This window comes from Nicotiana tomentosiformis, chromosome 3 (genome assembly GCF_000390325.3).
Source record: "Nicotiana tomentosiformis chromosome 3, ASM39032v3, whole genome shotgun sequence".
NCBI classification, from domain to species: domain Eukaryota; kingdom Viridiplantae; phylum Streptophyta; class Magnoliopsida; order Solanales; family Solanaceae; genus Nicotiana; species Nicotiana tomentosiformis.
This window is the reverse complement of record NC_090814.1, coordinates 105,846,431-105,866,635: the sequence shown is the minus strand read 5'-3', so window position 1 is coordinate 105,866,635 and position 20,205 is coordinate 105,846,431. Positions and strand designations below refer to the sequence as shown.

At 34.0% G+C, this 20,205-nt stretch overlaps 3 protein-coding genes across 4 annotated transcripts; 2 read left to right on the top strand and 1 right to left on the bottom strand.

Moving 5' to 3' along the window:
* The first annotated feature begins 634 nt into the window (after nucleotides 1–634).
* On the top strand, nucleotides 635–1,405 carry LOC104087235 (arabinogalactan O-methyltransferase 2). Its single transcript, XM_009591652.4, has one exon. It carries the CDS (start codon nucleotides 635–637, stop codon nucleotides 1,403–1,405), a length of 771 nt encoding a protein of 256 aa, XP_009589947.2.
* Nucleotides 1,406–8,174: 6,769 nt separating this feature from the next.
* Nucleotides 8,175–10,959, top strand: LOC104111125 (protein transport protein Sec61 subunit gamma-1). 2 transcript variants are annotated; one of them, XR_001972229.3, is made up of 3 exons: nucleotides 8,175–8,367; nucleotides 8,450–8,657; nucleotides 10,609–10,959. XR_001972229.3 is itself a non-coding variant. In XM_009620737.4 (3 exons), the coding sequence occupies exons 1-2, from the start codon at nucleotides 8,274–8,276 to the stop codon at nucleotides 8,563–8,565; spliced, it is 210 nt and encodes a 69-aa protein (XP_009619032.1). In that variant the 5' UTR covers nucleotides 8,184–8,273; the 3' UTR covers nucleotides 8,566–8,568; nucleotides 10,609–10,959. The 2 variants fall into 2 exon arrangements, 1 of the variants encoding a protein (XP_009619032.1); XM_009620737.4 differs by having other exon boundaries at nucleotides 8,184–8,367; nucleotides 8,450–8,568.
* A 2,220-nt stretch (nucleotides 10,960–13,179) lies between these two features.
* Nucleotides 13,180–18,053, bottom strand: LOC104111127 (nuclear transcription factor Y subunit C-1-like). Its single transcript, XM_009620740.4, has 2 exons — nucleotides 17,250–18,053; nucleotides 13,180–13,417 (listed from the first exon to the last, which is right to left on the bottom strand). Exons 1-2 carry the CDS (start codon nucleotides 17,936–17,938, stop codon nucleotides 13,414–13,416), a joined length of 693 nt encoding a protein of 230 aa, XP_009619035.1. The 5' UTR covers nucleotides 17,939–18,053; the 3' UTR covers nucleotides 13,180–13,413.
* Between the last annotated feature and the right edge of the window lie 2,152 nt (nucleotides 18,054–20,205).

The following is a 20,205-nucleotide window of genomic DNA, read 5'->3' as shown; positions in this document are numbered from 1 at the left end:
TCGAACTCACAACCTCTTGGTTGGAAGTGGAGGGTGCTCACCACTAGAGCAACTCACTTTCACTTTTGGCCTGTACTTAAAATTGAAAATGGTACTATTTTAGTTTTCTTGATAGTGCTATATGATTGTGTTTTAACTAATTTATAGACCACATGCATCGCAAGATGCTTGTTAGTATAAAAGTAAAGGTAGGTTTTTCTTCAATATCACTCATGCCCACCAAACGATGACAAAAAACAGTACCAAGAAAGAGAAGGGAAAAAAATGCAAAAGCAGACGAAATTGGGTATCCAACTTGTTAAACAAAGAGTATCAATCATTAACAATGATTGATAAATGTTCAACTTAGCAGGTTGGAGATACTGAATGACATTGTGACAACTAAATAAAAAAGAAAAGGAAACGCTTCAAACTAAAGGAAAATAGCATACCATTCCTTCTTCTTCACTCAAGAAAATTCTGAAGGAAATTAACACATGTCACCCAAATTATTATAAGCTCCCCCCCTTTAGGTAGAACGTAGTGAACATAAGAAAAGAACACAATGCCCCCCTCTGAAATTGCTTTTCCTCTGCTTCTATTCTCACCCAAAACTCGTCTTAAAAAGACCCTTATACACAAATACTATAGAGCTATGAAGTTTACAAAAAGAAATATCATACCACTTCTTGTTTTCATCTTATCATTTGCTTCCATCCTCAGACTTGTCAAGATTTCTGTAATTACTTCATATTCCTCTCCAATTTTTTTTGCCTTATCTCCAGCTGAACAACACCCTCATCTCCTCACAAAGAAAGAAATCAAGTTTCTATATAATCTTGTATCGCGAAAATCCCCCTGCAATATTCTTGTTTTCGGGCTTGAAACACAATATTCTGCTCAAATTTCAACCATCAACAAGGGTGGAATTACTGTCTTTCTCGAGGACAAGCCCGAAAAAATCAAGACTATTAATGCCACAGATCATGCTAATACTACTCGAATTTATAAAGTCGAGTATCAAACAGTTGCTAGAGATGCATACAAGCTTTTAAAGCATGCTAGGCGAAACCAAAAAAATTGCTACTCACAAGATTCGCAAAGGTGCAAATTTATGTCACTTGTGACAAATATGCCTAAGGAAGTATATGAAGTGAAGTGGGATTTAGTGATTGTAGATGGACCAGAAGGACATAAACCAGAATCACAGGGACGAATGGCTGCAATTTATCTTGCTAGTGTGTTAGCAAGAAGAAGCAAGAAGAAAAATGGGACTCATGTTTTGGTACATGATGTTGATCGAATGATTGAGAAATGGTTTTCTTGGGAATTTTTATGTGACATGAATTTGGTTTCTTCTAAAGGGAAATTCTGGGATTTTAATATATTAACAAAACCAAATACCACCACATTTTGTCCCACGTAATTGAACATAGTATGCTATTGTAGAAGAATGTTTTTGATTTAGGCATATAGCTTATGTTTATTTCATTATTGTAAATTTGATGATCCTCTCGCCCTTTAGTAAATACTGAGTAAATTCTATTTGAAGGCAACTATCTTCCCTTTACCTTGAGAAATTAACCATCTTAATTTATCTTTGTAAATTAGCTGCCTCACATTTTATTAAATTGTAGATGTTTAACTCCACTCTTGATCTCCATATGTCACGTGAAAATAAATGGTATGTGTACCTTATCACAATCTTTACCAAAAAAAAAAACATAAAATGAAGAAGGTTAATACGTTTCAAGAAAGACTAAAACCAATAATTACTTTAGTGCTAAAAAAGTCTTTTCTTTGTTTAAAATAGCCCTTTTCCCCTTTTAAACTCTCATTTTCCTACTTTTACACGCTCTACTTTTATTACCTTCAAGTAGTGCTAAAAGGACCAATTTCTCGGTAACTCGCCCATATTTAGATGGGTTGGCCGGCCGATAATAGAAAACTGAAAATGCGTAAAGTTTTTAGATTCAGGCCATCTTTTACCCACATCTGAAATGGGTTACCAAGAAGTTAGACAACGAAGTATCCCCTATCGACCAAGTCTAAAAAAGACGAGCTTTCCCTATGAACCTTGCTTTTCTTTCGGTAAATACTTCACTTATTAAATAATGGCCGAATATATAAATAACCCCTTAAACTTTGTCAAAGAGTTTTATTTAAACACTTGGACTAAGACTATGACCTATTGGACTCCTAAACTCAAACTGTAGTGTACCAATTAGACATTTCACACAGAATCTTTCACAAAAATAAAATGTGTGAGTTTCACACACTCTGACATGACAAAACTAGCGAATCATTAAATGACATGTGGAATTTTTTAGAAAAGAAAAAAAGAGAAAAAGCCTCTTTGATCTACCATTTTTTCTGCCCAAAATCCCTACAACACAATTTCACTGTTATACGATCAAACAATTCTTTCAAAATTGACTCGATGCTAAACCCCAATTGTTTTGCTCGCAGATGGATGAGGAATTCATTTCTCATTTTTGCTCTAGATTACCAATTTTGTCAGAAAGTTCATGTGATTTGATTCAACCAACTGTGACAAGCTTAATGATTTAAGATAATGAATCAATTTCATATCTGCTGCAAATATAAAGAAAATACATCCACTAGAATAAAAGTCAACCACCTCGCTCATAAGCAGCTCCTCCTAAGTTACGACACCCATATGATCTAGATTCTCTAAGAGGAATATAAAGAAGGAAAAATGGGGTGAAATGGAGATGACAACATATCCAACCTTACACTTTGAATGAAGAAGACGAGGGGGTGATTGTAATGGTATATAGATGATTAGAAGGTCGAGGGTGGGGTGCGTTGGGTGGAGTGAATGTTTGGTAGGCGGCAGTGAAATTGGTGTTGGTTGGTGGATGAAGTGGTGGCAGGGAGAGAATATAGAAGAATGATAACTATTTTCGTGGCCCTCATGCGCCAAGTTTAATGTTTCACACGCACTGTGCCATGTTATTCATGTGTGTTTAATAGATACACTTTAGCTTGAGTTCAACTGCTAAATAGAAACACTTAGTTCAAGTGTCTAAATGGAAAAAATGGACAAGTTCAAGAGTCTACTTATGTATTTAGCCTTAAATAATTTAAGAGATGGTCATATTGTCAATTTCTATTTTACTTGTTGGAAGGTTAGTACGAATCTCTTCTCGAGTTAACTCATTCAATATCCAACTATTATATTTTATTGATAGGGAGAAGAGGTGGCCTTGTACTCCGTTTCTCTCGTGTTTGCTTGTGAGAAGGTTTAAAGCCCTTTCACGGTTCAAAAGTTTTCCAAAAGATTTGATCTAACAAAAGTCCTGCACTGAGCGAGTAATTAAAGTAAGAATACACATTACCTAATCATAGTTAAACAATAAATGTATTTAAAAAATACGCATGGATTGCATTTAGCAGCTAATGATAAATATGTTGCGCTCCGACATTCTGTACGTTTGCACCATGGGCTGCAGCATTGATTATGCTGACCAGGGACACCTCTTATTAGAAGCCTGTCAAAAATGTACATATGGTAAATTTCCCCAATTGAGGCCTGTAAAAAAATTATGCAGAAGGTATATTACATTATTTCATATGGATAATTATTTATTTTTGAACAATCTTCAATTTCTTCTCAGAATCTTGATTCTCTACCAAGAATCTTTTATTCTCACCAATAATCTTCATTCTCTACTAAAAATATTTATTCTCTATCAAAAATTTCTCCACCAAGATATCTTTATTCTAAGAACAAAAACGTAAGTACGCCCAGTTGTTCTCTGATTATTACTCTGCAAATATTTATTAAAAGATGAGAACTGAGAAGTTATTTTTTTTTTTGGATGATATTTTTCTACTGAATAAACTTTCAGAATCTTGATTCTCTACCAAGATTCTTTATTTTCCACCAGAAATCTTAATTCAATGCAAATATCTATTGAAAGATTAAAGTAGTACTATAAAGAATTGACGATATTTTTCTACTGAATAAATTTTCAGAATCTTGATTCTCTACCGAGATTCTTTATTTTCCACCAGAAATTTGATTCAATACAAAGTAGTTATATAAAGAATTGAATCTTACCAAAGTAGAAGTGTAATAAAGGCATCCTTTTGGCGGAGGAGAGCTGGGGCCCCACCAATTGGATTGCCTTGCCGAATTAGAGCTTCTTCTTGTAGGTTCCTGAAGAACTCCTCTCTGTTTGCTGGGTTAATCGGTCGCGCCTATCTTTTTAGTGGCACCATATGTAGGTTTCAACAAGGATGTTGAAATCTCTTTTTCTCCCAAGGGGGATGAGAGGCGAAATGGGCATTGTTCGTTGCATTCATTTTTGTATCTGGCACAGGCGCCACAATTTTGATCCGCCATTGATGGCAATTTTGAAGCTTGAAATTTTAAACCTTGTATTTTCTTTCCCAGTGGTGTTTAAATACTTACTATCTTGCCTTAACGGTTAACGCTCTTGAAATTATATGCCGTATTAATTAACATTTTCTTCTCTTTTAACTTTAATATAAAATTTTGAATTTTAAAAATTAATTATTAAAACTATACTTTGTTGCTTGGGATTCTATCATTGCATAATATTTTTGATTTTTGACTTCATCTATTGAGATTTAAGTTATGCGGTATTATACATACATATAGGGGTGGACATAAAATCCGAAAAAATAAATTTTGAACCGAACCGAATAAATTTGGTATTTCGGTTTTGATTTTTTTGGTATTTCGGTACAGAAATTAAGGTATTTCGGTAGTTCGGTACGGTATACGATATTGAGTTTTTGATATTTCGGTATACCGAAATATTTTAGTCCAAGCCCAACTCTATTTTTATTTTCCAGCCCAATAAACCTAAGCACACAACCGAAGCCCCCTAATTCCCTAATCCTTTATAGGCTAAGAGCTCAAGCAGACTTACGGGCAGTCCAGTATCTGGCTATTTGCTCTTACCCCCTTTCCCTTTCTATTTTCTAACCTAGACTTTTCTCAAAAATTCCAGCATGATGTTGCTGCTGAAACTGCTCGTATCTGTGCCCTTATTAGAGGCACATGGGTTTACTATTTTGTGTTCCTTGTATTTTATAGGTGGATTGATTCCTTATTATGCAAATACTTACAAGTTACAAGCTAACAGATTGATTTCATAGCATATACAGTGCACTATGAATTGCTAATAGACTATTTTGTTCCAAATTTAGAATTTTGTACCATTTCTTGAAAGGATACAAAAACATATCATCAAAAAATGAGGTCTCAAAGCAGCTCTTGATGAAATCAAAGCAAAACACAAAATACATATATGCGCACATATATGTGTAGGAAGAATACATGCTAGCATCATCTAATCATGAACAAAGATGTTGAATTCTCAGCAGAAAAGATGTTAGGCATAATCTTGGGAGATTTGAAAGACTTTGGTATGATACCGAAACCGTACCGAAATCGTACCGAACCAAATAAGAAAATACTGAACCGTACCGAATTACTTTGGTACGGTATTTTGTATGCACAATTGATATACCGAATACCGAAGTACCGAACCGTAGTTATTAAATATCGTACCGAAGTACCGAACGCTCACCCCTACATACATATGATTTTTCTCGTCATAACTCCAAAACACTTTGCGATTTCAAATTCTATTAATTCTTATTATTGATATTTTATACCAATTATTTTCGCCTTTTGTTCCTTGATCTCAGTATCGTTGCACTGTCAGGTGAATTTTTCATTAGTTTACCTTTAGGATGTCCTTACTTATTACCTCATTTTAATATAACATAAGTGCACAATCGTAGGATATTTATTTGACATTTGTATCAAATTTATCTCGTTTGATTAGGCTTTATGAAACTATAAGTACAAATACTTTTAATGTGATATATTTTAGAAATGATTTAGAAAAATATTTGTTTTAGAAATCAAAAAGAGGAAAAATCATTACTAACCCTCCACTGGAAACTTACATCAGCCGCTAATCATAAGTTATAGTATGCATTTTATAGCCCAAAACATATTTTGATGGCTAGCCGCTTGAATTAACAAATCAAACTGACACAGAACACAAGGGGATATGAGGGAACGGGAATAGATAGGTAAAATAATGAGACGACTTTTAATTTCTTCATATGAAAGCATTCATCATTTGATTCTTTTTCACTTTTATGGTATTCAAATACTAATATTTTATACATATTTGTGAGAAATATAAAATTAAGTTGTTTGTCATAAATGTTAATTTTTATCGGCCGATGGAAGGGGCAAAAAGGACAGGTGTCGAGTACACAACAATCGCACATGTTTGGGTCATTACATTCTATTTATACACATTAATATATCATTTAAATTCATAGTTTGAAAAAAAATAATGCCAAGAAGTTGATTTGTGCCTTTTTCTATACGAGTCCAAAATGTGGGCATTCTTTAAGTGATCGATGGATAACTAAAACTTCACAAAACCACTATAATTGGGAGTATGATCATCCATTCTCTGCATTACTGAAATTAAACAATTCAATTACATCCAAATTATACACGATCACTATATATATATATATATATATATATATATATATATATAACTACACCCTTACTATAGAGAAATTATACAACATATATATACAAGTTTATACAACAAAGCAAAAATCTTTCAAATATTTTACTATACTGTAATTTGTGTGCACACTAGTAAAACACACACACACACACACACACACACACACACACACATATATATATATATATATATATATATATATATATATATATATATATATATATATCAAATACACTTTTTACACATCGTAGAATGATAATATGTGTATATATACACACACACATTAATGATACATCGGGAATATATTTCAAAATGCATGATACACTCTAAATACACAGCGTGTACACATGTTTACATATTAGACAATACACATGTGTATACAGTTTTGATACATTTTATAGACATATTATACACTCATGATACAAAAATACACTCGGGATACACTCAATGTATACTTTAGATACACAAGCACATTCGAAATACACTCAATATACACTAAGAATACACTATCGAACATAGGATACAATATATATATATATATATATATATATATATATATATATATATATATATATATATCACATACACACATCTCACATCCTCACAAAAGTTATCATACTACCAACATACACCATCAACAACGTGCAGAACTTGGCTAAAAATCTCACCTCTTCTGCTATCACCCCATCATCATTTATCGTAGCATTAATCGGAGAATTTTTCTTAAGACTTAAATTGAAATCTCGACAACTCTTTTTTAGGTTTGCGTACACTTTACCCTCCCAAACCTCACAATGTGGGATTACACTAGGTATGTTGCTATTGTTGTTATTGTTGATAACTTTTTTTTAGGTACTTAGACAAACCTCCCTAAAAATACTCATACAAAGAGAGAAAAGAGATCAAACGAAAATAGCTAAATGGACAAATATAACCATCAAACAAAGAGGGAAAATGATTAAATAAAAAGAGCTGATAGATAAATATTATTTAAGTATAATAAGTGGCTATGTAAGATCACGTGCTATGTTAGGAAAAGGTAAAAAATAAATTTAAAAAGTTTTAAAAAAAAGTAAAAGTAAGAGAGCAAAAAAAAAAGTGTTAGAATTAAAAGAATCGAAGAAAAAAGTAAAAAAATATAGAAAGAGTAAAAAGTCAAGTGGGATACATGAGAAAGAGAAAAAAAATTGGTATTGGGAGGAAAAATATCTAGGAAAGATAAAAAAAGATGTATCAAAATTTACTTTTGTCTTTTATCCGTTGGTTTTATACGATGGCTACAATTTGATATTAAATTTTGGGGTATTATCATTTTTAGTCCGCGCCAGAAACTATTACATTCAGTAACCGAAAAAATGTATAAAATTTATATATAACATACAAAAAAAAAAAAAAAATATATATATATATATATATATATATATATATATATTTTACTATTATTTTAAAAGCGGTTATACAATGTCATTTTTCATTCGCCGGACATTTCGGGATACATGCAAAACTTTGGGCTAATAATTGTTCTCGACGGTCATAGAACGTAGTTTTCTCAATCAAAATAGTTGAATCCCATTTGAACTGCAGGGCCTATGCATAAGCCCAAATTCTTTATAGCGGGTCGGATGAAAAGAAAGCAAAAGAAACCAAAATTGGAACGGTTTCTGCCTTTAAAATTTTTACAACCTCCCTCTGCCGCTAGGGAGAAGAGAAACCCATTATTCTCAGACCAAAATGGACGCTCTGGACTCTGTTTTCGATCCCCTTAGAGATTTCGCCAAAGACAGCGTTAGGCTTGTTAAGAGGTGCCACAAGCCCGATCGCAAAGGTACTAACTCAGTTTGTGTATTTTATTCATTGATCTGTAAATGTGCGTGCATGTTCTTTAATTTAATTGCATGTTTGTGCAGAATTCACCAAAGTTGCCACTCGTACTGCAATCGGTTTCGTGGTGATGGGATTTGTAGGATTTTTTGTCAAGTTGATTTTCATTCCTATTAACAACATCATTGTTGGTGCTTCTTAACCGGTAACTCCTACTCTTATGTGGATCTGCTGATACATCTCTTAAATTTCGCTACATCTGTTGAGCAATTACAGGTTTTGATGTTAATTAAGGTTTTTTCCACGGATTTATTAGATTTGACTGCTCTTATGCATATGTGTGCGCATGCAGAGAACTTTGTTTATGCTTATACATAGATCAGTTGGTGTAAAATAGGTTTTTATCTTTAAAAAGGAAAATGATCCAATTGAGCCAGGTTAATCTGTATTATTAAGGATGATATTGAATCTAACAGAGGTGAACCCATGTTTTGCTGTTAATTTTATAAGTGAACGCAAGTGTTTCTACACATAATAGAAGGATTTTTCGTTGAATGAGGGGCAGTTTCCTTTATGCTTATTTCCAGTTGAATTCTGTCATAAAAGCATATTTTCTACTGTGGGGATTTTATCGTAGCCGAGGGTCTTATCGGAAACAACCTTTCTACCTTCTCAAGTTAGGGGTAAGGCTGCATATACTCTACCTTTCCCATACCCCACTTGTGGGATTATACTGGGTTTGTTGTTGTTGTTGTGGATTTCATCATAAATGCACAAAGTATGTCCAGTTATCTATTGGTTTTCAATTATAAGTTAGTGAAATATAGTACATGACGATCATTGTTCTTATTTAACCAAGTAGCGAATCATTTGTGTGGATTGCTCCTTGTATTGGCAGCTTAACCTTCATCTCAATTGTATGACGAGCTTTGTTAGATATTCTCTTGATTATTTAGCTGCTTCTAGAAGTGCTAGTTGATTAGATTTAGGACAGAAGAATATGAAGAAATAAAAGACATGAAGTAGTTCCTATTATGAAAAGGTCTCATTCTGTTACCTAAAATTCATCCCGTGCTTTGCGATTGTAGAAAGTATGATAATACCTTTGTTGGTATTGTCAAATTAACAAATGAACTTTTCTTTTTGGGTCCAATTCCATACTGACTTCGACCCTCAAAAGAATTTTAATAAGTAGAGGACCCATTGTCCTCTTCCTTCTTCCACAACCATCATCTGTATTGATTTGTTACGATTATGTGGAGGGGGTGCTATCAGAGAGGGAAGATATCATCAAGTTGTGAATATGTCCAACTTCCTTTCATTATTTGTTTGTCTGAATAATACAAAAGAACCAGATTATGTAAGATAGGCCAAGTTGCACGCACCTTGACTAGTCCACCAAGGCTTATAACATAGGAAGGTGAACATAGGTAGAGACACCTGCTCGCCTTTATTATTTTGCTGGGTTTTGAACCAGTATCTCATGGTCCATTCTAGCTTCATCGACTGCTTGACCACAACCCTTGAGTGCAAAAGCTGAAATATGCAAAATTACTAGCATGGTGTCTTGGCAACATATCATCGAACATGCTTTCCAAGTATTGTGATGTTTGTCTCAAAAAGAAAAAAAATGGCGATGGTCAACTCGTTAGTTATTTCTTATTTGATACCTATCCTTGGTCTTTTTCTTTCTGGATACATATCCTGTTATGGCTTTGGATGTTTTGCTCTATGGATTATAAAACTGCCTTAACAACTGCCTTATCCTGGGTCATGCCTTACTCCATCAAAGATGCATATGAAGGTTGGTGCTCTTGGAAACTTGGAAACCCCATCAAAAAGACATGGTTAATGGTGCCTGCCTCAATTTTTTTTGGTGTATCTGGAATGAACGAAACCGTAGGTGTTTTGATGGGATCTCAATTCTCAACTTCAAATCATACTCTTAAAGCTAAATGTTTAGTGGATTTATTTAGCTGGCTTAACCAAGCCCCTGTATCTAGCTGTGAACAAAACAACTTTTGGAAGGTGTCTGCTCTCTAGTTATAGATTAATCTTTGTATCTGAGCAGTCACCTTTTTCCCTCTTGTAAATTTATGTCTGCATCTTCTTGATGCCTTTAATGGAAACTCTATTCATAAAAAAAAAGTGAATTATCTGCAATTACTGTTTTAATCCCTGTTCTTCAGATATTTATTACGGTGGTTTGCGGCAAGAAAACTGAAACTATTTTGTGAAACTGCAGGCAATGTAAAGGAGAAACCAAATGGAGATATAGCAAGGAAACGACTCCTGAAGTCCTCCCAATTTAGTTTAATTTTGTAACCGGTAGCTGTTGGACATCTCTGACGTCTTATTCTGAACCTCCTTATTGGTCTGAGTTAGTAGCATTCAAATTGGCTTCCTCACCTCCCTGCACCCTCTTGTTGGAATTTTGAACACTTCCTTTCAGCTCAAAGCACTTATTTCGTAGCTTTACTTTTCTGGTGCATTTACAACAGAGGTAAATGTTTTCTTTGAAAATGTTTCCATGAAAGATGTTTTATTATGAAGAATAATTTAGAATGAAGAATGAGGGTATTGTTTTGACGGATAACGTGGCTTGTATTAGAGGCTAGTTCTTTCTAATAAAATGGTATATAAAACAACGAGCAATTCACATAACAGAGTACATATATCGTATGAACAAAAACTTTCAAATTACTCATTTATTTTTGTTTGTAAAATAATAAGAAATTCATTTGAAAAAAATTATACCATTAAGCAACTCTACAAATAGATAGGTATAGAATAAATAGGGTGACGGACGGTCTCTACTTCTAGTTTGTGAGGTTTTTTGTAAAATAATTTTTCTAATCGTGTGTATTTGTGGCCTGTAATTTTAATGTTCAGTTGACCATTTATTCGCCCGACAGTTGTGATATATACATCAGCTAAGAACTAAAACAAAAACAAAGGTGATTTTGGTATCTTTTGTCTCAGATTCGTCATTGTGTCTGCTAAATAATCTGTTTAGGAATAATTGAAGGAAAGAAAAATTTCCAACTCTGTCTCATGTTTCTCGTTTGCTCTGGCAAGTAATTAATTTAGGCGAAATAGCAACAACTTTTTTTACACTACTGTTGAATAGATATGAATTAAACTAAACTGTACTACTGAACTACTATTCATCAGACTAGAAGCAGGAAAACAAGGAACTTGCTTGAGAATTCTGCTGTAGCCAGCTTCGCCGTTCAAATTTCCAAGTTTACCAGGATACAGTACGTTTACAGTAAGGACTCATTTTGCGCCGAGAAGACCGAAGTAAATACAAGAAATATCCTTAAAATATCAACCATCGCGTGTACAATTTTGCCTCGGTTGCTTGAGTCCGTTTGTTTCGGTATTACGAATCCAGGATTTAAACTCTATAGGTTCAGTCATTAAGATTTTTAGCATTAAACTTATTAAGTTTTTAAAGCTGAGTTCATATCTACTATTTGTTGTAATTTTGGTAGATTTTACACATAAATTTATGTTCCGCATCGAAAGTTATGAGTTCAGTTGAATCTGTCACCTATATGCTAGCTACGTCCCGGGAATACCGCCATCATGACAAAAATAATTTAACCATAAACCAATGCTACACACATAAGTATATTGCGGTTACTGACATCTTCTGCTTTGAGGACACGATTTGCGACATGCTCTTTCCTCTGCTCTGCCATGAGATATGACTTTGACATAATACATGTGGGGGGGTGTTTGAAGTGAACTAGCAACAACTTGAATAGTTGGGTTCGCAAGCAATTCGGTTAAGTAATCTTCCAATAACTATAAACTTAGACTCCCAGAATAAACTAAAGGGAAAAGAGGAGAACTTTCGGGTCTCTCTTTCATGTTCCTTGATTGTGTACCTGTATTCCTTGCCGATAAACGCAAGTGTTATTCGTAAACACATAGGTTAACTTCCTTTGGGAACAGCTAGTAACCTCATATCCGTTGAACCCACCCTAAAAAAGACAGTTCAATTTTACAGGTGGGAGGGGTTTTGCCACAAGTATTATAGCTTCTTTTTGGCCAATAATACTTTTTTTCCAAATTTGTGTTTGACCAACCTTTTAGGAGGAAAAAAATATTTTTGAATAAAAGCAGAAACAATTTTTGCGAAACAGAAAAATAACTTTTCCCTAAAAGCACTTTTTGAAAAATACTTTGAGAAAAATACACTTCGAAACACATTTTTTAAAAGCTTAGCTAAACATTAACTGTTGATTAAAAATATTTTTCCAAATCATCCTTTTTTTTTTGGAAATTTGGAAAAAAAATTTCTAATAAGCTTGGTCAAACAGGCTACCAATAACGATGTAAACTGGGTAGCGTATTCTCAAAGATTAACACTTGGAACTCAAATCGAGAGATGTGGAACCACATTACTCCTTAAACCTATATATTAAGTCGTGTAGCTTGCATGACCAAACATTATGATTCTTTACCCCTTAGTTAAGACCAAACACTGCTATTCTTGAGTACATTACACTGCAAGCATGAACTTACAAGAATGTCTTCCCTCTCTTGACCTGCATGCAACTATCTTACAAGATTAAGGTTATTCTAGTCAATTCAACTGATCTCAACAAGGAGTAATAAAGAACTCTTGAGCTTATCTTTGTGGCAAAGTAGTTATACTGAACCAAACAAGAAAAAGAGAACTCTACAAGTAAGGCATTGTTGACACTAGGTTTTCTAAATTATCCCCACTACCGATAATTCCATCATAGCACTATAGCAAGAGAACAATAGTCCGAAAGAGAACCAATTAAAGTAACACACACAATTGTTATGCAAGTAGTAAGGTCAGTTTATTATAACACAGAAATCCATAAACATTCTGATAAACTACACAAAGTTTTATACAAACAAGACGACTAAAGGATTCAAGTCATTACAGTTAAGCCAGTATCCATGGACACTAGCAATAAGGATCATTCACATTTGAGGACATGTACCATTAGTAACTAATAGCTTCCTTTGTGCCACTAAGCGACTGGATCGGCAGCAAACATGATCATTAACTGCAGCAAGATCAAATAGAACAAAATATCACAAACAATTAATGGTTGAACCATAGGAATGAGAAATCAGAGTCTTATATCCTCAAACAGAACCATGTTAAGAAACTACAGCCGACAAATACTCAAATAGATAAGTTACCTGCTTAGCCCCACAAGTAAAACCACATCAAGAAAATACAACCCATAAACAGATAACAACAGTGAAGTAAGAAAAAGCAGATAGAGACTATATTTAACCTTAGCATATATATCTGCCAACATGATACCAAACAAATTGAGACATGCCACGAATGAGTAAAATAACATGAACATGACGGGATTAATGAATAGGAGTAGCTCATAATTATGAGACCGTCTAAACCAGAAAAAAAAGATAAAGAGGGACGGAATAAATATGTCAAAGTATACAGGTTGAGAACAAAGCATGGCGCGTGATATCCATTAGGAAATTAACACCAACTGAATAAGGTAGCAAGGCTTAGAATCACATCTGAGCTCCAAATGCGATGTATGCTGCTGAGCTATTAGGCGACCTAAACAGCATTCATGTTTAGGCTGCTCACACATGATTGTTGGCATTCGCAACTCAACATACTTTTCCTAAATTATCATTTTTCTTAATAATGATGGTATCCGAGCTAACATATGTGCAGCTCAACTAATTCACCTGTACCTCCTAAATTAACATTTTTACCCTACAATTTTGTTATCTATGGGGATACATAGTACATAATAAATATTGTACAAATATATTATTTTGTCCACACACCTAAAATATTAGGTGTGTTGGGATCTCATTTATCAAAAATATATTTTTAATAAAATTCACATGTATCGAACTATTTAATCCACCATGATTCCAAATTAGCACGAACTCAACATATCAACTCTACATTAAGTAAGCGAATGAGTTATACTACACCACTCTTTGACAATCTCAACTGCCCAGAATAAATGCTTTTTACGGGAACATCCAAAAACCCTCTATATTAACCTTTGCAATCAGAACCCTAAGTTAAGTAAATGCAATTTCCTTAATCATATAATTATGCAGAAATGAAAGATTGGCCAACCGTGGAAAGACAAAAGAAGCATTTCAGTAATTATTTTCACAGATATTCTCATCATTATAAAAGAACAGGGAAAAAATTGACAAACACGGTGGAACCCTAAATCTCTCTTTAGAAATAGGTCCCTCAAAAAACCTGCACCAAAAAATTAATAACAATAAAACAATTGCACAAGCACACATAGAACATGCACAAAAGAGCAAAATGGAAATTTATATTCATTGTTTCTGGTAAAGAAAAATTTGCTATAGCATATGAAAACCTAGCATAATATGTAGTTCCTCTCTAAGTGGCCAAACAACGAAAGTCATTACAATTCATGCATGAACTATATTTTTGGAAGCATTTCAAAATTCTGTAGCCATATCATGTAGACAACTACTGAGAAAGTAGCCAGCAGAAGTATATCATAATTTATAAACTGCCTAAGCTAAGTTGGAAAGCATTAAATGTAAGTTGTGTCGAGTTCTTTAAAGTGCAACTGTACATCCCTATCAATCTCTAGAAAGTAGCACATCACAAGCGAGATAAGTACTCTGGGGAAGGATGGTTCCTGTAAACAGCAACAAGAGTTCCCCCGATAGTACTTTAAGATATTTTAGGACGTAACTTTATATTTTACTCTACAGTTTAAAATCACTTACTGGTAATTTACCTTAAATTCAGTCCTAAACTGCTCGTATTCAGGGGGTGATGTGTTCTTTGAAGTACATTAATTATAGAACCGTATTCTAGAAACATCTAGAAAATATAGTGCGCACCATTATTGTCCATTTCCAGAGAACTGAAGCCCAATTTTGACAGGGTTTCTGCTGGATGAGGGTTTCGCTAGTAGCTAAACCAATGTAGTGCAAAAAGTGAACTTTTTGTGTCTAAGATGCAAAGAAATCAAATAGAAGGTGTCATGTGAGGAATGGAAACAATGTACAGCTATTAATCAAGAGGGAATGGTGTATTGGTACTAGCTCCATAGGATATATATACACAGTAGAGCTTCAACTTTGTTTTAAGATACTGTGAATTAAGTCCTTTAATTTTGTTCTTCATCCTCTACAATCATGATAAGTACAGGAACAATCCCTTCCTTTTCTCTTTGTTCCCCTTCCTCTTCATTCAAATATATTAACCTTAAAGAAAGAGGGAACAAAGGAGGAAAAGAATAAAGAGGCAGCCCGGTGCACTAAGCTCCCGCTATGCGCGGGGTCCGAGGAAAAGAATAAAGGAGGGATTTCAAGAATTTAATCTACCCAACAATGAGAATCAAACGGAATAATTTAACTCTTTTCTGGAAGAGATTGAAGTAAATCTAACTCGTTTTCTAAATAAAAACCATCCATTGACCATGTATAATTACGGTTGAGCAACAGACTGGAATAACTCTAGTTAAGCTTTCAATTGAAAACAAGGCAAAGGTAAAATTGGATCATCCATTGAATACATACAATTTTAACCTAGAGTTGCTCTCATCTATAACTATTTCTAAAAGCTTATCCAGAGTTTTTGAACCTAGCAATAAAAATTAAAATGAACCAAACAACAGATGAGTCATGAGTTACAAGTCATGGCTGAACTGTCTCGTAGAGCATAACTCATCAGTTGACGTAACATCTAATATTACTAAAATAAGATGAAAACTCAATCACCACAAAGAAACATGCTCAGTTTAAAGTTCTCATCACTAGATTAGCATATTAATTTAGGTAAGATTATTTGTTTTTTGATTGTCAATATAACTTCTACTCTCACCCTGAAAACGAATCATAAGACGGTGAACTTCTTTTCCTTTACGATAGCTTCTTTGAGAAGTCAGAGTGGGAGAAAACCTATGGAAACGTTTTGAGGAAATATAGATGAGCTTCTACATTCAAGAAAAAGTAACTGATTTGCTTACTGTCCATGCAAAGCGCCAAATATCTGACACCATATGCATCCTGATTTCTCTTTCTTGGCGGTCACGCAAAAGACAGAAAAGGAGAAAATAGATGGTTATGACTAACCAAATCCAACTATCCTAGTTCTTCGGACTTGCTCTGGATATTCTTTCCTATACGACATACCTAAGTCAACACAGTTGGCAACAAATTTAATTCCACTTTACTACTGGCCACGTGTTCAATTTGCATCAGCATAACCAAGAATTATACCCTAACGAACATGTAAACCACATAAAAGGCTCCGGGAGACGGGAAATGTTTTTCATACTTTGTAACACAGATAAAGACATCAAATATCAGCTCATTCTCAGGATTATAGGTAACATTATGGATGGAATATCCCAAGCATGCATATATGTGTGAAAGCATATATGTTGCCCTAAGATATCCACAAAATCCAGATATGTCAATTCATTTTCTCCACAAATGAAATTAATGAAGCAAAAATGATGGCTGAAAGTCTTGAGTGCACATTGATTATTGAACTCCTACCTCCATGTTGCAACATCAATGAGATTGCACCAGCATATATAAGAAATTTACTTGAATTTGGGAAGCATTGCCCAAAATGTGTTCAACATGCAAGAAGGCAAACATATAAAAAGCAAAAATATATGTAGCTACTATCTGCTAGAGTGAAATTAAAACAAGTAAAAATTTCAGTTTTAACAACAAACATTAACATCCCCAAACCTCAAGTCCTCAGAAAAACAAAAAAGTTAGCACCTTTCAGAAAAATGGAAAAAAAAAGAAGCTATTTCATTTGACTAAATTTATCTTATCAAACCCTAGCTTACCCAGATCTGAAGAGAATAATGACAAAATTACCTTTGACCATCAAGGTTACCCTGTCCACTGCTGCCTCCACTTGCATAGGAATTATCCTCAGCAGTCTGCCAAACGGACTGCCACGCCTGCGACGGCGGTGGCGGAGGCTGAACGTACATCGAAGGATCAACCCCAGGCATAGCAGGCCGGCCCATCATCACACCCGGTGGAGCAGGCTGACCCATTGGTGGGTAATAGTAAGGCACACCACTAGCTGTGGACCCCACAATCCCAGCAGGCCCAAGACCAACACCACCCTCTTCCTTGATCTCATCCCTAGGAACAATGTCAACAAGGAAATCAAAAATGTCAGTCCGCGTAATCGCCGCAGCGATGTCGTTCTTCTGTAAAGTTCGACGCTTATTTTCCTCAGCGTGAAGCCAGGAACGAATAGTGAGTTCCAGAATGAAAAGCTCACACGCTTTGGCGAATAAAATGGGGGCTTCAGCGGAGATCATGCGGACATCCTCGTCAGCTTTCATGATCTTCTTGATTCGGGCGAGAGGAAGTTGGTGGTTCTTGAAATCGTTAACCTGTTCGATTTCTTGGCGCTGGTAGGTCCAGAACATCTGGAGCTGCTGTTGCTGTTGCTGAAGGAGGTGGTGGTACGGTGGCTGCGTTGGGTACGCCGCTGCTGCTGCTGCCGCCGCCGCCGCTGCATTCGCCGCCGATTGCTGGTTGTTTTCCATTGGCGTTTTGGACGAGGTGGTTCACCGGCGATTTTTCCTATTTTAACACAGAGACAAGAGAAATGGAGGACTTGTGTAGCTGTGCTCAATATATACAGTGAGAGAAAAAAAAAAGTTAATGCCAAATTGTTTTTATTGGTAATTTTGGATATTTTTGGTGAAGGAATAAGTATTGATGCTTGAGGTACAACTGTGAAAGGCAAATGAGGGAAAAGGAAATAGGGCCCATATTCTTTTTTTAATTAGATGAAAATCTTACTAATAGTGGAGATTGCCAATGGATAATATATAGTCCTATCTACTTTGGTTTTTTCTTACTGGAAGAGGAAGAGGAAGAAGAAGAGGGGAGTGGGGACCACATACAAAGAGACTAAAGTCACCATTGGCTTATCCTTAGGACCCTTTGCCTTCATTGTTGTTAGATCGAGGAGGCCTTACGCCGCGCCACATGGAGAGACCATTGTATGACACGTGGACTCACACTTAAGCTAAGCCCTCTCATCTCCTATAACGACAATTACTTACTTCCCCTTTAATTTAAATGAAATACTTTGTTTCAACTACTATTTTTATATTTAAAAATATTTTAATTTTATACTTTTTATTTTACGCATGAAAAACTTTTTTCTCTTAAGCTTTTAGAACTACATATTTTAAAAGTTTTTTTTTTCTTAAATTTTGTATCAAGTTAAACAATATTATCTAAATTGAAATGGATGAAATATTTACTAGCGTCTTTGTTTGCAATAGATCGATATCAATTTACTATAGTTAGATAATTTGATAGTGAGAAAATATATTACGGTTAACTTAAAGAAGTTTATATATGTAAACACATGTTATACTTCGATTTAGGATAAATATCTAGGGAGGATAAGTTTTTTACATACGAGTAGTGTTAATCCCAACATATAATACAGTTTTCGGCTGGAATGCATAAGAAAAAATAACCATCACATCACATAATTAATATAGCATTTAATTGTGGGTTAATTCTGCTTAATTAAATAATATGAAATATGAATACGTATAAAAATATGAAATATGAACAATTCTAAAAAAATCGTATAAAAATATGTAATTGAATGGCAGAAATTTGCCTATTTAAAGATAAAATTACTCTTTTAGAGTGAATTATATATGTATGTATGACGATCATTAATTTATGTTATTAATTAATCATCGCAAAAATAATTGTTATACTATCAACTTGCATAACTAACATGCGAACCAAAAGAAAGGTAGACATCTATTCATCAATTATCACGAGGTTGAAAAAGCTCTCCTAAGAGTAGAAGCATTAGAATTTCAATTCTTTTCCTTTTTTTTTGAGGTATGAGCTCACCGCTATGTAATAATTAGATAGACAAAAGAAGGGCGGACAACCTCTAGTTTAATTATTAAAAGTAAAAAATATATCCAATAACAATGGTATATTAATTATACTTTTAATTATTGACGGTTAAAACTCAAATGATGAAAACAGTGTACATTCAACTACTTCGTCACCGTTGAAGGCACATTTCAATAAAGTATGTATAGTGCAAATTGCAATGTAAGTAGGAAAACAATACTATAGTTTATCAGAAAGAAAAGTAAACGAAAATAATATAAACCGAATTCAAGTTAAATATAGAGTAACAAATATTTGTCAAATATTTAGCTTACATTAATCGTTAGAGAGTATCCATATTCGATTTTTGTGTAAGGCTTTCTATTGGTGCTCATAATAATTTTACATTATTTCACCCATTTTAAGCTATTGATACCAATCGAATATTTGGTTATAACTTAGTTACTACAACAGTTTTATCTTTACCTATTTCATGGTTCTCATTTCATCTCTTAACTATTCAGTTAGAGAATGTATTGTCTTAGCTTATTGGTCGTTGTAATGATTTTTGAAGAAGTTTTATGATAATTAATTTATCAATTGCCTTAAAATTTTGGATTAAGTGCTCAATTCTTTACAACAATAACCAATGCATGTGAATATATATATATATATATATATATATATATATATATATAGTGTTTATGCAATTAATCTCTTTTTATGTTTTGTTGAGAAATGAGGAAACAAATCATGAGTTGCATCTGAGTCCTTTTCTTTGTTTAACTGCGGCATTGTTCGTCTAGATTTAGATTTTATTAAATACTTTTTCTTAATATGGAAAATCAAGCTCGTAATACTCGTACAAAAACGAGCTACGACTTAATAAAATAACAGTACTGTGGAAAAGACAGTGTCTATAAAATGATAGATG

Coding starts and splice junctions, on each gene's coding strand:
- LOC104111127 (XM_009620740.4), bottom strand. CDS start 17,938: ATGGAAAACAACCAGCAATCGGCGGCGAATGCAGCGGCGGCGGCGGCA.
- LOC104111125 (XM_009620737.4), top strand. CDS start 8,274: ATGGACGCTCTGGACTCTGTTTTCGATCCCCTTAGAGATTTCGCCAAA. Junction 8,368..8,449: donor CCACAAGCCCGATCGCAAAG/GTACTAACTCAG, acceptor ATGTTTGTGCAG/AATTCACCAAAGTTGCCACT.
- LOC104087235 (XM_009591652.4), top strand. CDS start 635: ATGAAGTTTACAAAAAGAAATATCATACCACTTCTTGTTTTCATCTTA.